The sequence below is a fragment of the Anomaloglossus baeobatrachus genome, chromosome 4 (genome assembly GCF_048569485.1).
Source record: "Anomaloglossus baeobatrachus isolate aAnoBae1 chromosome 4, aAnoBae1.hap1, whole genome shotgun sequence".
Classification (NCBI taxonomy): Eukaryota; Metazoa; Chordata; class Amphibia; order Anura; family Aromobatidae; genus Anomaloglossus; species Anomaloglossus baeobatrachus.
The window spans coordinates 222045314-222061652 of record NC_134356.1 but is presented as its reverse complement, the minus strand read 5'-3'; the positions used below and the strand labels follow the sequence as shown (position 1 = coordinate 222061652).

Below are 16339 nucleotides of genomic sequence, written 5' to 3'. Positions count from 1 at the left end.
AGGGTCTCAACTTCTCTGGTATTTGCATCATTGGGATGTAGGGACAAGTGAATAAAATGACGGAACAGGGATCCGTCAACGTCTTTTTCCACCATTGAGCCTGTGCATCTGAGAGGGCAGCAGGTGCGATTTCACTACATCATGCCAGCTGTACCTCCATACACTACACAGACAGGAGCAGTGATGGAACAGGGATAGGTGAGTAGTATAATGATTTTTTTATTTAAACTGTCAGCACGTGTGAAACTGTTGGGAGATCATACTGTATGAGGGGCTTTGTGGGGAACACCATACTGCATGAGGGGCTTTGTGGGCAATATCATACAGTGTGAGGGGCCTTGTGGGGACATCATACTGTGTGAGTGGCTTTGTGGGGAACATCATAAGTGTGAGGAGCTTTGTGGTGAACATCATACTGTGTGTGGGGCTTTGTAGGCAATATCATAATGTGTGAGGGGCTTTATGTGGAACATCATACTTTGTGAGGGGCTTTATAGGCAATATCATACTGTATGAGGGGCTTTGTGGGGAACATCATACTGTGTGAAGAGCTTTGTGGTGAACATCATACTGTGCAAGGTGCTTTGTGGGGAACATCATAATGTGTGAGAGGAATTCTGGGTGTTACTACTGTTGGCAGGTGCGGGTGTGTTGAATGTGACTCGTGACCATCCCTCAGAACTCTCAAGGAAGGAAAGGTTGGGGGACAGTGATATAGAGTATAGACATGTACTTAATGCTTCAGTCTGGGTGTAAGTCCCTTTCTGGAAAAAGTTGGTACACATATACACTGAGGAGCAAAAGGGTAACAATGTTTTGAACTTTTGACTTTCAGGCTCCATGTCTCATCACCCACTACAGTTTCGAATCTGAGACTACCTTCATTTTATAGACAATAATCTTGGCTATCTTATACATAAATTTGATTTACAACTGTTTAGCATATGATTAGTAATGTAGATTCTGGTCATGTCACTGTATTGTTACTGTTTTTTGCTCCTGGTGGTGTAAAAGTCTTTTTCTTCCTGTATACTACAAATTACAACCTGTCCTCACATACCTTAATAGCTCAGTGTGTTATTAGGTTGATTCCCATGTGAAAGGTCACTGATTTGAATCGAGGAGCAGCATGAAGATTTTACCAAGAAAAGAGATACAGCATCATCCAACTCATCGATAGCGGTCTCTTGGCCAAGAAAATTGCCAAACTGCATCATGTGAGTGCCATGACAGTTGGAAGAATATGAAATTAAGTCCGTCCATCCATTCAAAAGCCAAGAGGTGTACATCCAGGCAAAATATTGCAGTCAACAAGTTGGCTTATCACAAGGCCTATCAGTTCTGGCTCGACAAACACTGCAGTTGAGGTTGCTCAAATGCTTTGTAATAGTGGGATCACGAACGTCGATGCAAGCACCGTGCGCCGCACGTTACACAAGTCTTGAATGGTGGCCCAAAATAGGGGAAGAAGCCTCGACTTCAATAATATCATAAAAAGCGTCAGGTCCAGTTTGTAAAAAAGTATGGAATGTGGACAGTAGGAGATTGGAAACTGGTGATTTGGAGAGATGAGACATAAGTCAATAGACTTGGCTCTGATGGGTGCAAATGGGTCTTGAAGAAAGAAGGGAAAAAGGGGTAACTGATCGAAAAATTGAAGGGACTTTTAAGTACGGTGGAGGTGTCATGATAGTCTATTGTTTTTGGAGACTTGTGACAGCCTCTCATCTCTATGGGGTTATTCACATTTAAATGTGGTTTAGTTTCCTTCAGTACCTAAATGGTTAATGTCAGTTTTTCTACTGGTAGCTTCTCCAGCAGTCTCTAGCTGAGTGTGTCAGCTGCAGTAGATTTGTAGTCATGCCCTTCAGGTTTAAATAGTGGTGGTACCCAGCAATCCCTGCTGAAGATACAAAGCCATTTGTTCTTTGGCCACATTGGTGTAAGGACCTGTGAAGGTTTGTTCCTGAATTTGGACTTTATTCTTTGTTGTTTTCCCCTGTTCGTCTTTCCTTTCTCTGTGTGGATTACTACAGTAGTGGAGCTAGCGTCTGCCACCAACTAACGCACTAGTCAGGGCCTCTACATGGTTTTTCTTAGGATCTCAGATTCTTGTTCGGCGACAGTTGAGGAGACAGTATAGGGCCTGGTTAGGAGCGTAGGGTCAGCGGCAGGTGAGTGCAGGATGTGTCCATCTACCCAACTCACTAGAGCTAGGGTCCACCCTTGTTATTGTGTCCCCGGTTTTTCCCCCAACCTGTTGTACTGTTGTTTGTATTTTTGTCTGAACACGTCCACCACGTGTCAAAGTGTCACAAGAGGAAGCCTGAAGATATGGGGTTATTTAACAGCAAAAGGCGTTGGATACTTGACCAGGATTAATAGTGGTCTGAATGCTGAGCTATAAGTGAGTATCCTACAACATGAGTTACTTCATAGACTCGAGTACTATGGGTATAAATGAGAACATAGTGTTCTAGCAGGACAATTACCTGAGAATGGAGAAGAAATGGTTCAATGACAATGAAGTAGAGGTGCTGGATTGCCCCCACAGTCCCCAGACCTCAACTCAATTGAACAATTGTGGGGATAGTAGAAAACAAATCTGTATACATACCCAAGTGAGTCGACCAGTATATACCAACACTGGGAACGTGAAGGAGAGGCTTGGGATCAGATTTCAGTTGAGACATGCCTGAATCTCATCAAGAGCATGCCCTAAAGGATTCAGGCACTGTTGACAGCCAAAAATAGATTTACAAAATATTAATAATAAAAATTTAGATTTTTATGAGCAAAACAGTAACAATGCAGTGACATGACAAGAATCTGCATAACTAATCATATGCTAAATAGTTGCAAGTCAAATTTATGTATGAGATAGCCAATATGATTGTCTATAAAATAAAGCGGTCTCATGCTCAAAGCTGTAGTGGATGGTGAGATATGGTGGCTGAAATTCAAAAGTTCAAAACCCTTTTGGTAATCAGTGTATGTCACTTTAGAGGCAGTTTCTTCCATCTGGAGTACAGCTAGCATTTCCACCATTCTCTACCATTCTTTTGGATTTCCCTAAGCAGTCAGTATTTCATTTTCATGGACTCTTACTATAACAATATAAAGGAAATTACTTTTTCAGGGCCGTGATTCCCCATCCCCACCCCTCACCTTCCATGAATGCTTTGTCGGTTTGGGTTTCATTTAGTGCACATAAAAATTTTAGTGTAGCAGTAGCCTTTTGTCTAATGCGTAGCTTAAAAGTCGTGTACTTTTTTTGCTCTTATGCTATGAATGAAGAATTAAAGTGGATCTGTCATAAGATTTCACCAGACAAACTGTAAACAGTGTTCAGTAGCTTACTTGGACTCAATGAGAAGGATGTACTTACTTTGAAAATCAGGGACAGAATGAATGTATAATCCTGGTATTGAGAGGAACATTTTCAGTTATAAAATGAAACAGCTCATTATTTCATGTGTATTCATTCTCCATCACCCAGCCTGACTGACAGCTGTAGACTCTACTGAGCAATGTGAGGTGACACCGCGGAGGAGCCTTCAATCAGGAGAAGACTGAGTGTAACATTCATAAAGCCAATCTGACATAGGGATCTATTTTATAATGCATGCAGTTAGAGCAAAACAAGCTCCACATCCCCCAATTATACAAATACCATCCCACAGTTATAGAGTTTTATTAAAAATACTTTTTAATACTATATATGTTAAAAATAGGCGAATCTAGGTTTTCCGATACCCGGGGTAAGAATTATTTTTGCCCCCACACCACCACTTGCGGTTTGTGTAGTCATCATGTTACAAGCTCATTCATATGCGATTTGTACACTTACAGTCACGTGCCAACGAGCTGTTCTTCATAATTCTCTCAATGTTCAGTGGAAAAGTACAGCTTCTGCTTTATTGAGAGAAGCAGGAGGAAAAGCTAGATATCACGTGACAGTAAGTATGAAAATCGCATCTGAGTGGAGTGGCCATGTGATGACTGCTGGAACAGCTGAATCCTTACAGTGAGTATATTACTCTGTTAGAATTAGGCATGTTACAGTGCATAATTTTATAATTAAAGTGCTTGTCCAGGTTTGTGATGAAAATCTGCAGTGTCTCTAGATGATTGCACACTTCTGAATTCTCACAGCACGTGCACTGCATACTTTTCAGATTCTCCCATGCTTGGCAGCAAGAATGGACGGTCATGTGAGCATTGCATAATCCCGACCACAGTCAGAATAGACATGTCCGGCCTCACTTAATTCACTTGTATTGTGCAAGACCAGGCATGTATCATAGGTGTCTAGTTGCATAGATGTGGTTTCCTGACTTCCCACTCTCACTGCCTGCACCAGAAAATTCTGATTTTGTGCACTTGAGAATTCAGAGGTCTGCAGTCACATAGAGTGACTGCAGACTTTCATCAAAAACTTAGACAACTCCTTTAATGCTCCTAACATAAATACAAACATATTAACCTTTAACTTGTCAGTAGGCACAATACTTCTTACATACAGTATGTACAGGATCAGAACTAATAACAGCAGAAGAATACATCACGAAAAACACAGCATCACAACACTGATCATTACAGAAGTACATCACCAGAACCACCATCAGTACATGGTACATTAATTGTAATGTCTGGTCAGACCCAAATATATTTGTATCACATGACTCCCAGTATGTCCTTAACAAAGGTAAGGAGAAACTGAGAGTTGTAGTTATCAGTCATCATCAGACTGCAGACCATAAAGGAACCACAGTACTGATGAGAATTAGTCAGTATCACAAATAAACATTTACATAGATGACATTTTCTCTTATCTTAGTTGTTCTCTTTCTTTTCTTCATCTTGTCCAGGCGCCATGATGACTTTTTACATCCACAGTTTGTCTCTGCAAACTTCCATCCTTTCTAGTCTTCTGCAGCCCATCACAACATGGTGCCCTTAAAAATCGCAGAATGATTATTATGTTCTTAAATAAAAAAAAATCTACCCTACGCTGTGTGCCTGAATAAATAATTACTCCTCATTGTGTTCCCTGTACAAAATATGACCCACACAGTGTTCCTCTTAGGGTACTATTTTCTCCCCTGCGCCCACCTCTTCACACAGTCCTCTACACTGTGCCCGCCTATACTGCCCAGTCTCTATACTGTGTCCCCTCATCACACACCTCCTCCTTCTCATATCTCCCCCACCTGGCTGTGCTCTTACACTGTGCCCCCATGCTATTCGTCCTTCATACTGCCCCCCACACACACACACTTTCCAGTTTCTATTCTGTGACACTCACACTTTTCTCCTCCTATATTGTCTCCTCACTCTCACACTATTCCCTTCAAAAGGCTCCTCACACATTCCCCCCTCCCACATACTGTATCCTTTCATATATTCCCCTGGTAGCCATGCTGTTACCTCACATATTTACTCCCTCACGCCCCATACTGTCTCCTCACACATACCCCTCACTCCCCATACTGTGTCCACATCCATTCCCCTCGCTCTCCATACTGTGTACACATACATCCCCACTCTCAGACTGTTTACTCATACATGTCCCTCCTCGCTCGCCATACTGTGTCTGCACCCATCCCATCCTTGCTTGCTCTTCAACCTGTGTGCTCAAAATTCTCCCATCCCCCTCATTCTGTCTGCACCCATCCCATCCCTCTTCCTCCTGTGTTTGCATACATTCCCCCTCTCATACGAGTGCCCCTTGTTCCCCATAGTACATCCCCCTATACTGTTTCATCATACATCCCCCCTCACTCCTTATACTGTCCTCAAATTTCTCCCCCTTCACCAACCATACTGTGTCCACATCCATGCCCCTTGCTCCCAATATTTTGTTTTCATAATCCCCTATTGCTCACCATACTGCGTCCACACCCATCCTTCCTCATTCCCCATACTATGTTTTCATACATCCCCCCTCCTCGCTCCCCATACTGTCCCCACTCTTACCCCTCACTCCCCATACTATCTGACTCATTCCCTCCCTTGCTTGCTAAACTGTGTCCTCAGCACTCATTTTTCTCTCACTTCTCATAATATGTCAGCAGACATCCCCCCATGCTCTACAAACTATATCCTCAAATAAACCCCCCACCTAATTACAATAAATCTTTAGTGTCTTCATCTCCACTAGAGCACTTAACACCATCGCTGTCTGAAGCTACGAGAAGTGATGTCAGTAGCATGATCACCTGACCTGATCATGCTACTGACATTGCCCTCACCTGGAAGTGCCGGTGGTCAGGGATTCACTTGAACTCACGTCTGAAAGGTGGAAGTATAATTGGTCACTGGGAGTCAGCACATTGTACCTTTTTCTGAGCTGGCTATCAGCTTGACAGCCAGCGCAGACAGCAGCGGACTCCCACTATGGTGAGGTGGCAAAATGCAGCCACCGGGGTGATACTTTGGATCCCCGCATCAGGTGGCCTGACGGCTGTGCTCGGAGCAGATGCCCCACCTGCCCCACCGGATATGCAGCTGCTAAAAACAATAGTTATGTGACAAAGTCTAATGTCCTTTTTTGTGTGTCATATTTATAGGCAGAACCAACACCTTGCCACGATGATATCCAGAAAAAATTAAATGCTATATGGACTGTACTTCATGTTCCAGAAAGCCAGAGACTGGACATGGCAATTAAATATAGTTCCTATGAGTACCGAGACCGACTACAAGAGGTAATGTGTACATATAGTCAGAGTGTAGCATAATAAACAATATTTGGACCTACTCTCCAAAGACTATAAGAGGGATGCAGTGTAGCATCTGTATTACTACCGAGAGCAATACCACAGAAGAAATGCTACCGCAGGCCTCCTGTATCCATTGTTGCAGGTGTCCCACATCCTGGATCCTGGATCTGCAGTATTGCTCTCGGTGTGTCAAGAGTGGGAGAAGAGAATCGCGTTGACAATTCAACACAATGGGCAGCACTTTGAGCACATCCTTTAGTGGGTTACTGTCGTTGCTCCATGTCACAAACGTGTCAATAGCTCGATAATGAATAAAGATACGTTAAAAATGAGCGCACTATTGTTTATCTTGTGCAATTCTTTGTGTGTGAAGTGTCACATGAACCCCTTCACATTGAAAAAAATTAAAGTTGAATTCAAAATGGCAGCTTTGCAGATGGCCGCCATGTGCGTCACCCGGCCTAAAATGTTTGGCCCCTCCCATGTACTAATATGCCACAAACAGTAAGGTGATATCGGCAACCACTTCCATTTTATCAGGGTGTATCCATACTTATGGCCCATCCTGTATTATACATATACTGTAACACGAAAATCTGATTTAAACAATAGATCATTTTCTGATGATGCATTTTCTTTCAATAAAATGTATGAATAACAAAAAAAAAATAATTACAAATGCATTTCATAGGCCATCAAAATGTGGGACAGAGCCATCACACTTATTAAGAAAAGAGAGAAGATCTTAGCTGACCTGGAGACATTCGAGACAGTGGCATCTGATCCTAACAGATTCTTCCACAAAGGTAAGTCTCATGTCAAATGGTGTAATAAATGGTTAAAGGGATCCTGTCACCAGATTTGGCGACTATAAGCTGCGGCCACCACCATTGGGCTCTTATACACAGCATTCAAACATGCTATATATAAAAGCTCAGGCCACTGTATAGAACTTAAAAATCACTTTATAATACTCACCTAAGGGGCTTTGCGGTGCAGACTGATTGGATGGGTGTCTCCGTTCTCCGGTACCGGCGCCTTCTCTTTCGGCCATCTTTGCCTTTCTCCTTCTCAAGCCTGGGTGCATGACGCGTCCTTCGTCATGCACACAAGTCAACACTAGGATGCTGCACAGGCGCACTTTGATCTGTCCTGAGTGCGCCTGCGCGGGACCTCAATGCCGGCTGATGTGCATGACGTAGGACGCGTCATGCACCCAGCTTCAGAAGAAGGAGGACAAAGATGGCTGAAAGAGGAGGCTCCGGTACCGGAGAACGGAAACACTCATCTGATCAGTCTGCACCGCAATGACCCTTAGGTGAGTATTATAAAGTGATTTTTATGTTCTACACAGTGGCCTGGGCTCTTATATACACATTGTTAGAATGCTGTATATAAGAGCCCACTGGTGGTGGCCGCAGCTTATAGTCACCAAATCTGGTGACAGGTTCCCTTTAAGGGGAGCTAGAAGAAGCACGGAGGTTCTTTACTGCAGCCACTTCTGTTTCCAAATACTGAAGAAACTACCACTTACAATTTTGGAATAATTTGCATCGTATGATTACTGTTATGTGTTTTCTCAGCCTTTGTTCTATGCATCATTCCTACATTCTTTGTTCATTCCCACGATATGGTGCACATTTATGGAGGAAGGAAATTCCCATACAGCACTGTTGTGAATATCAGTTATACTTTAGCTGCTGTGAGGCTCCCTCTTGTGGCCAGGAATGGTTTGGACAGAGACCTGGTGTGCTGGAGCAATGGGCGTTTCCATTGCTAACTGTCTGCCTATTTAAACCTTGCTCTGCTAGCAGGCTGAGCCGGTTCTCATTTGTTCTTCAGTTTACCAGCCTTCTCATCTTGCCCCAGACCACATCTACCCCAGATAAGTGCTTGGTTCTTTCTTATGTTGTTTTGTTCTTTTTGTTCTTATCTGGGTTTGTCATTTACTGTGGTTATTGTCAGTTCATTGGCTTGCAGGAATCTTCCCTCTCTGTGCTTGGCTGGGAAGCTCCCTGCACCTATGTTTGGAGTATTGCTCCTATAACTCCATGTGTTTGTTGCTTCTTGAATTTGTAATTGTTCCTGCTTTCTGTTCATTGGTTTGACAAGAGCGCCTGATATAGGACGGAGTTCAGATCGTGCGATCTGAGGATTTTTTGTACTATCAGGTATTTGGATTTTTGTAGGGTTTTTCTCTGGCCACAATCAGCCCCTTTCCTATCCTTTCCTATTTAGTCAATGGGGCCTCACCTTTGCTAATCCTAGCATCCATCTGTGTATTGTGTTTTCCTATATCACCGTAGTCTTTGAATGTGGGGGGCTTGCTATACCTTTGCGGTCTATTTCTGAGGCAGAGAGCTATTCATCCTTCCTTCCTTTAGGATAGCTAGTTCTCCAGCTGGGTTCGCGGTGCATAGGATGTTAGTTCACCCCTAAGCTACTTCTAGTGTTGATGGTTAGTAAGGGGATGGCGGGCAGATTAGTTGCCAATGCTCTTGTCACCTTTTTTGCCAATGATCTATTGTGATCTTCCATGGTTCCGGATCATAACACAGCACTATAAGTGTATGACACTGACTCAGGAGCTATAGTCACACCTTTGGATTGTTCATGTGGGATGCACTTTTTTCATTATTTGTGATTCCTGGTGGCAAACTATTAGAAGGGATCCCACAAATAGTGGCTAGATTTCCCTGTAGCCAAGTGAAGCATTATAATAAAACCAATGGATACCAGCAATCCCATGAGACAGAAAATATATAATGGTAAACACCATGCTTATTAACGTGACAAAATATATATCTATAAAGTAATATTTTTTATTCAGGGTATGAAGGAACGGCCATGGCAAGAATGGATGAGAGTAGGAAAAGAAAAGAGTTATACAAGCAAATGGCAGATTTAGAACCTGCAATCTATAAAGTATTACACGTTATAAAGAAGAAGTTTAATGACACAGTCAGCTACAAGGTGAGTTTTATATAAATAGGCAATGAAGAGCTGAGTATGTCTTCGTTACCGACTACTTATTTGTAGTCTGTAATCATGAGAACGCATAAGTCTGCACACAAATAAAAATGGTAGTACATATACTGTAGCTTTCAATCCTCCACAGTGGCGGTCTATAATCTAGACTAAAGCCAAATTATTATTTTTTTTGTAAATTATAAGGTTATTGGGACCCCGCAAGCTAAGAATAGCAGCCTGCAACTGCCCTGGAGTTGTCACATCCATTAGATGTGACAATGCCAGTGTTTTACCTGGCTTTATCTGATTGCCCTAGTGCGGTGACAAACAGGGTAATAAGGCTTAATGACAGCGAACAGCTGTCACTAAGCCCAGAATTAGTGATGAGTAGAGGTCTATTAGACCCACCATCACTAATCCTGTAAGTCAAAAGAAATAAACACTGAGAAAAATCCTTTATTTTAGTTCTTATTTTATTACCACAACATACCCAGATCTGGCGTAAATTCACAAACACGACATCCCACGACGATCCCAACACTGCTACATAGATACTGGAATGACAGCAGGGCAGAACATGATTGTTCTGTTGCAACTACAGGCAGATACTGACTGAGCCACAGCTGAGAGCTGTGACGTCGCAGGCTTTGAACTCTGGTAAAACCTCCAGGTGTCTCCACACCTGTGAACTCAAATAACCTGACCTGAGATGAACTTAGTGAACTCAGTGACCTTACCTCATTCACCTCATTGTCAGATGCAGCAGAGCTGAGAGTGTTAGATGCAGCAGAGCTCTGAGTGTCAGATCACATGCGCTGTTAAACATGGTGCGGGCGTGGTCTACCGGCAGCCAATCAGAGCTGCTGGTGGTCAGGGAAAGCAGTGAATATGTATGAGCACTGATGAGCCAACCCGGAAGTAGCGTTACCACCGCAGGGAGGCTCGGTAAGTATATTGCTCCTGCTTTATCCCTTTTTTTTAATTATTATTATCCAGGTGGCTGAACCCGAACTGTAACACGTACTTCCCAGAGAAGTCTGTGTCCAGGTCTGGGACCTGAACACCTACTGTTCAGTACGAATGCCAAGCTTTACAGTTCGGGTTCGGTCATCACTTATGAAGATACTACAGCTAGCACTTGCGATAACTGTCAGAAATTTGTTGGGCAGTCAGCTCCCACTCATTGCTGCCCCATACACGAGAGCTCATTTATGTGTTTTCAACAGAGAGGCGAAAGCCAGTGCTAGTCTCCTTTGTAAGTGGCTAAAAAAAGGATCAGCTGTTAAAATTCCTACAAACTGGTCCTTCTCTCCTGTCTTGTTGAAATAGTCAGGTTCAGCAGACATTAGTCTAGTGTCTATGGAACCTTTAGTTACAAAATCATATTACAGGCATGGATGACATCAGACCACAGGGCGTTTACATTAATGCTTGAGATCATGGTGAGATAGGTTTATATACAGCAGGTATAATAAGTATTGAACATGTCACCAATTTTCTAAGTAAATCTATTTCTACAGGTGCTATTGACGTGTAATTCTCACCAGATGTCAGTAACAATCCGTCCAATCCACACCGGCAAATAAATAAAACCATAGATGTCCATAAATGTAGTGATATGTAATAATGAGGAGTGACAGGGAAAAAATATTGAACATGTTTACTGAAATTTACGTAATACTTTGTATAAAAGCCTTTGATGGTGATGACAGCTTCAAGACGCCTTCTGTATGGAGAAACTAGTGGCATGCATTGCTCAGGTGTGATTATGACCCATTCTTTCACACAAACACTCTTCAGATCCTGAAGTTTCCGTGGGCTCCTTTTATGAATCTGAGCTTTAGTTCCTTCCATACATTTTCAGGAGGATTCAGGTCAGGTGACTGGCTAGGCCATTCTAGCAGAATTATTTTCTCTCTCTGAACCAACTGAGATTTTATTGGCTATGTGTTTTGGAACATTGACTTGTTTAAATGTCCTCCCTCATTTCATCCTCATCATCCTGGTAGATGGCAGCAGATTTTTATCAAGAACGTCTCAGTACTTTTGTCCATTCTTCCTTTCTTCAGTTATATGAAGATTGTCAGTGCCTATGCTGAAAAACAGCCCCACAAAATAATGTTCCCACCAACAGACTTCACTGTTGGTATGTTATTTTTGGGGAGATATACAGTGTATTTTGGCCTCCAAACATGGTGGGTATTATGGCATCAAAAGAGTTCAATTTTGGTCTCATCTGACCAAAGTATATTCTCCAGTATTTCACAGGGTTATTAAAATTTTAGTCAGCAAACCTTAAACGCACTTGAACATGCTTTTTGCTCAGAAATGGAGTTTGGCGTGGTGAGCATGCATACAGGCCAGGGAGGTTGGGATTGGGTTCATTATTTATTTATTGTTTTATTTTAAACATTTTTACCTGATGATTCCAGGTCTCTCTGCAGATGGTCCTTGGCTCTTGGACAACCCTTCTTATAATTCTTTTTACTCCTCTGTCTGAAATCTTGCGAGGAGCACTTGGTTGTGGCTGTTTATGGATAAATGATTGTCTTTCTATTTCCAGATTATGGCCCCAATAGTGCTCACTGGCACCCTCAGCAGTTTAGAAATTCTTCTGTAACTAAAGCAATCAGTATGTTTTACAACATTAACCCCTTAACGACCGCGGGCCGTAAAATTACGTCCTAAATGACATAATGTTACTGCCCGCGGTCCTCCGGCGGCAGCATGCCGCGATCGGCACACATCTCAGCTGATTTTCACAGCTGAGATGTGTGCCTGCTAGGCACGAGCAGAATCGTTATCTGCTCGTGCCGATTAACCCCTTATAATGGCGCTGTCAATACATGACAGCGCCATTATAAGCGCAATCGCGGTAAAGTTTTACTTACCGCCGAAACCGGAAGTCACGTGACGCGATCACGTGACTCCCGATAGTTGCCATGGTAGTACAGGGTCATGTGATGACTCCTGTACTACACATGAATTGGTTTCACTTTCGCTGTGCCCGGAGCACAGCAAAAGAGAAAGACAGCGTATCTGCTGTTTACAGCCTTCCAGCTGTGATCAGCAGATACTGCAGAGCGATCGGAATGCTGATCGCAATAGCCCCCTAGGGGGACTAGTAAAATAAAAAAAAAAAGTAAAAAAATAAGTTTTAAAAAATTAAAAAAAAACAAAAAAACCTAAAAGTTCAAATCACCCCCCATTCGCCCCATTAAAAATTAAAGGGTTAAAAAAATAAAAAATATACACACATTTGGTATCGCCGCGTTCAGAAACGCCCGATCTATCAAAATATAAAATCAATTAATCTGATCAGTAAACGGCGTAGCGGCAAAAAAATTCCAAACGCCAAAACGACGTTTTTTTGTCGCCACAACTTTTGCGCAAAATGCAATAAGAGGCGATCAAAACGTAGCATCTGCGCAAAAATGGTACCGTTAAAAACGTCAGCTCGAGACGGAAAAAATAAGCCGTCATTGAGCCTAAGATCCCGAAAAATGAGAACGCTACGGGTCACGGAATATGGCGTAAAATGTGCGCCACTTTTTTCGGACAAACTTCCGATTTTTTTTTAACCCCTTATATAAAAGTAAACCTATACATGTTTGGTGTCTACGAACTCGCACTGACCTGAGGCATCACACCCACACATCAGTTTTACCATATAGTGAACACAGTGAATAAAATATCTCAAAAACCATAGTGCTATCGCACTTTTTTTGCAATTTTTCAGCATTTGGAATTTTTTTGCCATTTTCTAGTACATAATATGGTAAAACTGATGGTTTCATTTAAAAGTACAGCTCGTTCCGCAAAAAATGAGCCCTCACATGACCATATTGACTGAAAAATAAAAAAGTTACGTCTCTCAGAAAAAGAATGGCGAAAAAAAAAAACGGAAAGCGAAAAATCGGCCGGTCGTGAAAGGGTTAAAGTTGTGAAGGTCTTCAGACAGCACACTGGTTTTACACATCATGAGTTGTTTCATGTGTTTCACCTTGATAATGAGACACCTTTTCATAGGCCATCAGTTAAACCAGCTGATATTATATTTCACTAAGTGGCGGGATTTCTTTCCAATTACTGATACATTTCATCTGGTATCTCTTTTTGTACCTCTCTTTATTCATGTGTTCAATAAGTTTTCCTTGTATAAATTCTCATTGTTACACATACCTTAATTTCTGGCCATCTATGGTTTGATTTCTTTGCTTGTGTGGATTGGATGGGTTGTTACTAACATCTGGTGAGAAATTCATGTCAATAGCACCTTTAGAAATATATTTACTTAAAAAATTGGTGAAGTGTTAATGCTTATTTCATCTGCTGTATTTTGTTTTGGTCCTTTATGTTAGAAAGTTTTACGCAATTTGCTAGATTTAGTTAATATCATGTCTTTTATCTGTTTACTGTGTTTTTCCTTTCTTCAGACACAAGTACTTTAATGTATCGCCATTCCTTTGGTGGTCACCATTTTTCCATACCGATACCAGTTAGTAGTGTCTCATATCTCTTGTACTTAACTAATATTTATTTTTTGCACTTACATTTTTTTGTATTACAGGGCAGACCATATGCTGACAAGATAAAATGGGACAAAACAGAAATGCTCTATTGGCTGCAGCAAGATAGACGCAAAAACCTAATGGAAAGTAATATTAGAAAATCTCTGTGTAAATTGGAATCCAACAACTGAGACACATAAACTGAATCTGTCCGTAGGATCAACTCTCATGCAGGTCATGGAAAGTTGAATTAAATTCATGGTTTCCATACTTTAGCATTATCAGAGTGCAAACTGTTTTTTTGTATTTTATGTCATGTTCAGTTATGCACCTGTTCACACATCAGGTCGAGGAGTGCAGTCAGTCTTTTTTGTCTACATAAACTGAATCTGTCCGTAGGATCAACTCTCATGCAGGTCATGGAAAGTTGAATTAAAGACTACCTTTAAATCTGCGATCCGGTGTCTTATTCCAGAGAAATCCACATTTTTCTTATATGTATTGTGCTGTTAAGAGATATGGGCCAGACATAGATCTCCCTGAGAATCTGCCTCCCAAACATATGTTATATGAAAGGGGCATTACCAGTGTGAGACATGTAATGACTGACAGTCTTCTCTCCTTAGCTATCTGTCTTACACTGGTAATCACCCCATTAATTTAAAATAAGCTAAGGATGACTCTCAGCGAGATCTGTGTGCGGCTCATAGATCTGAACAGCTTATTTACATATTAAGAAAATTTAGATTTCTTTGGAATAAGAATTCCGATCACAGATCAAGATCAAGGTATCATTTTATTCAACGTTCTTTGACATCTATGCTCATATAGATGGCTTAAAAGGGTTGATCCTACCGACCAATTGCCTTTAAAGGGGTATTCCCAGCTCAAACAGCTCTGTTCTTGTTTTCTCCACTGACTAATATAAAAGTTCTGAAAACAGACAAGCAAGTAAATTCAGCTATTTTTGTAAATCTGTTAGAAATGAATGGAAAGAGCCATATATACACAGCCACCTCATCCTTCACATTGACGCATGAGAGGCTTGTTTTTGAAATCCAGGTCCCAAATTTAGTACTTACATCTCTTTATGGCATATCCTGCTGATAAGCCTTGAATGGAATATCTGTGGTGGGAATACCCCTATAAGAAAGGTGTTTGTAAACGTATTGGATTAAAATGAGTGAGAAATAAGATGTAAATTAATATCTTTAAAAAGTAAAAAAAAAAAATCTGTCGATGTGAACAGCATGTACTTGAGCCATGCTAATAGATCCAAAACAGTAGAGCAGTAGGTAAAGTAGAGCAGTAGGTCCAGAACAACTAGCACACTATCAGTACTACTTTCTGCTGCAACTTTTGCTGTAATGTTAACCTAGGTATAGGACAAAATCTATTTGTACTCTTTTAAGGGGAAGAAGGAAATAAAGTAAATCTATAAATAAATTAAGCTTTTATTCTAAGTGTTTCTCCTTCATGTTTTATGATAGTATATTATACCTTCATAAAAACATTATGTGTGCACATTCAAGCAACTCACGCCTCTGAATATATTCCCATGAAATGCCATTTTATACGATTATAGTTATTATCACAACATTTAAAGTCTGCATATAGTCGCAACCTTCACTTCTTCATACTGGGCGATTTTCCATTTTTGTGTTAAAAGATTCGAAGAAAAAATCCCAGAGTCATTACTTTTGATTATTTCCTCACTTTTTTTTTTGCAGGATGTGTTTTAGTTTAAGTTAACCATTTATTTTACCAAATATATACTGAAAAACTGAACAAAAATTTGCAGTATGAAACATTAAAAAATACACAATGTTACCATTTTTAGGGGGATTTTGCTTTTACAGTTTTCATTGTGGCAAATAATTTTCCCAAGGGGCCACATGAGAGACTAACTATTGTGGAGGGCCAAAAAATAGGCTGAAATTAAATTCTTCTGTATATTATTTTCAAATATCGTGTTAAATTTTGTTCTGTACAAACTCCTTCCCAACATTGGATGTAGTGGTACGTCCTATATTGCCATTCGTTTCCACAAGTGGACATACTGGTATGTCCTGGCAATCGGGTGTGCACAGGAGCTGCACTGGAAAAAAAAGGGAATAAAACGCGATCAAAAAG

The 16339-nt window shown here is 41.1% G+C and overlaps 1 protein-coding gene across 2 annotated transcripts in view; it reads left to right on the top strand.

Moving 5' to 3' along the window:
* CCDC87 (coiled-coil domain containing 87) overlaps positions 1 to 15826 on the top strand; it is a 99369-nt gene extending 83543 nt beyond the window's left edge. The window contains exons 18-21 of one of the 2 annotated variants that reach the window (XM_075344682.1): positions 6573 to 6710; positions 7417 to 7531; positions 9556 to 9698; positions 14266 to 15826. In XM_075344682.1, the coding sequence (XP_075200797.1) occupies positions 6573 to 6710; positions 7417 to 7531; positions 9556 to 9698; positions 14266 to 14397 (528 nt within the window). In that variant the 3' untranslated portion in view covers positions 14398 to 15826. The remainder of the gene's footprint in view (positions 1 to 6572; positions 6711 to 7416; positions 7532 to 9555; positions 9699 to 14265) is intronic. The other variant, XM_075344683.1, reaches the window with a different exon arrangement.
* Positions 15827 to 16339: the final 513 nt, after the last annotated feature.